Below are 1,671 nucleotides of genomic sequence, written 5' to 3'. Positions count from 1 at the left end.
GTTGTTGTTGTTGTTGTAATTGTTGCTCACGATATTTTTCCTGCTCTTGTTCATATTGCTGCTGTAGATCTTGTTGTTCTTGCTGTTGTCTATAATCGTGTTCCTGATATTGTTGTGAGTCATATTGTGTTCCATACTGTTTATCGTATTGCTCTTGACCATACTGTTGTTCTTCGTAATGACCTTTTTCGTACTGATCTTGTTCATATGTTTGATCGTATTGCTTTTCTTCAAATTGTGATTGATAGGTTTGTTGTTCTTGCTGTTGTTCATACTGTTGGTTTTGTGTTAAATTATCTTGATATGACGATTCATATGATTGTTGATACTGGAAGTCTGTTTTCGTTTCTAAGTAACTACTTTCCTCTTTGTAACCCTGATCTTGATTTTCATAATTATATTGCTGTTGACTTTCATAAGGTAAATCATATTGTTGGAAACTCTTACTTGAATAATTATCTTGTTTAGTTGTAACAGGAGGTTGTGGTAAATAATTTACTGTAGTTGTTACCGTTTTCGAAGTTATCGTATCTACATCACTTTTAACTATGTAAGATGATTGCGTTGTAGCTTCTGTTTCGCCCCAAGTTGATTTTTGAGCTGAAAATAAAACTTTTTGTATCAACTTATTACACGCACACCACATGTTTATAAACACAGAATCCGACAAATACTGATTGGCTAAAATTCATTGTAAATTGTAACGCAGTTAACGGAAGTTTTTATCTGGAATATGTTGCTCGTAATTGATGTAATCGTTGGTTATTTTTAACTATATAAATTCTGACATTAATACTTATGACAATTACGATAAAGTTAGATAATTACCAGTTGCAGCAGGAGGAGTTGCGTGTGGTGTTTCGTCGAAGAAAGGTTGCATACCTTCGTCGTCGTAACTAAAAATAAGAACAGATAATGTAAGTAAATTTTAACCTTTGAACACAGTTACTAAATTAAGAAAGATGAAGTGTAAACTTTACCTGGCACTATAATTTGTGTCTTGGTACTGTTCAATGGCAGTGTCTTGATATTGAGATTGATAGCCGTAAGTGTCGTAACCATAACTTACGTCAGGTACGGCTCTCTCAGATTCTGTGGAACAATGAAACTTTTTAATGAGAGTATCTTATCCAATTTACTATCTATACTAATATAATAAAGCGTAAACACATACTTCTTTGTTGCCTAAGATGTCAACAATCACAGCATATTTTCGAATAACTCTTTTTTTAATAAAAAGCCCTACACTTACGTCACGCTTTAGGCTATATATTTCTACGCCGTTAAACTTAGAGGAAAATATTTTGGATAAAAACCCTAATGTAGGAAAGAGACCATAAGTTGTTGTCACCATCAAGGAAGCAAAATTGTCATGGTTTGCCATCATGTCATATGATTTTGACATTTGCAATAGATAATTTGACAAATGTGCACAATAAAATGAAAATTTTATAATTTCTTGCGGATGAAGTCGCATGGGAGCAGCTAGTTGAGAATAAAAGTAACAATCCTCGATAATTCAAACAGGAAAGGTATTTGGTCCTTTTGTTTAATTTTTACTGTGTTATCGACCTTTTCATACTGACAGAATCGCTATTATATTCTTGTATACCTTGTGTGTAAGGCACATGTGTATGCGAGGTCACAACCGGGACAACGGGTGCGACCGAC

At 33.8% G+C, this 1,671-nt stretch overlaps 1 protein-coding gene across 1 annotated transcript in view; it reads right to left on the bottom strand.

The window, feature by feature from the left end:
• Window positions 1-1,661, bottom strand: part of LOC106104730 (ras-interacting protein RIP3-like) — a 2,895-nt gene extending 1,234 nt beyond the window's left edge. Inside the window, exons 1-4 of the mRNA XM_013284861.1 lie at window positions 1,613-1,661; window positions 981-1,092; window positions 829-896; window positions 1-600 (exon numbers count right to left, since the gene is read on the bottom strand). Of these exons, the coding sequence (XP_013140315.1) occupies window positions 1-600; window positions 829-880 (652 nt within the window). The 5' untranslated portion in view covers window positions 881-896; window positions 981-1,092; window positions 1,613-1,661. The remainder of the gene's footprint in view (window positions 601-828; window positions 897-980; window positions 1,093-1,612) is intronic.
• Between the last annotated feature and the right edge of the window lie 10 nt (window positions 1,662-1,671).

The sequence above is a fragment of the Papilio polytes genome, unplaced genomic scaffold, assembly GCF_000836215.1.
Source record: "Papilio polytes unplaced genomic scaffold, Ppol_1.0 DF823399.1, whole genome shotgun sequence".
Lineage (NCBI taxonomy): Eukaryota > Metazoa > Arthropoda > Insecta > Lepidoptera > Papilionidae > Papilio > Papilio polytes.
Note: the sequence above shows the minus strand (reverse complement) of the source record. Positions and strands in the feature narration are given on the sequence as shown.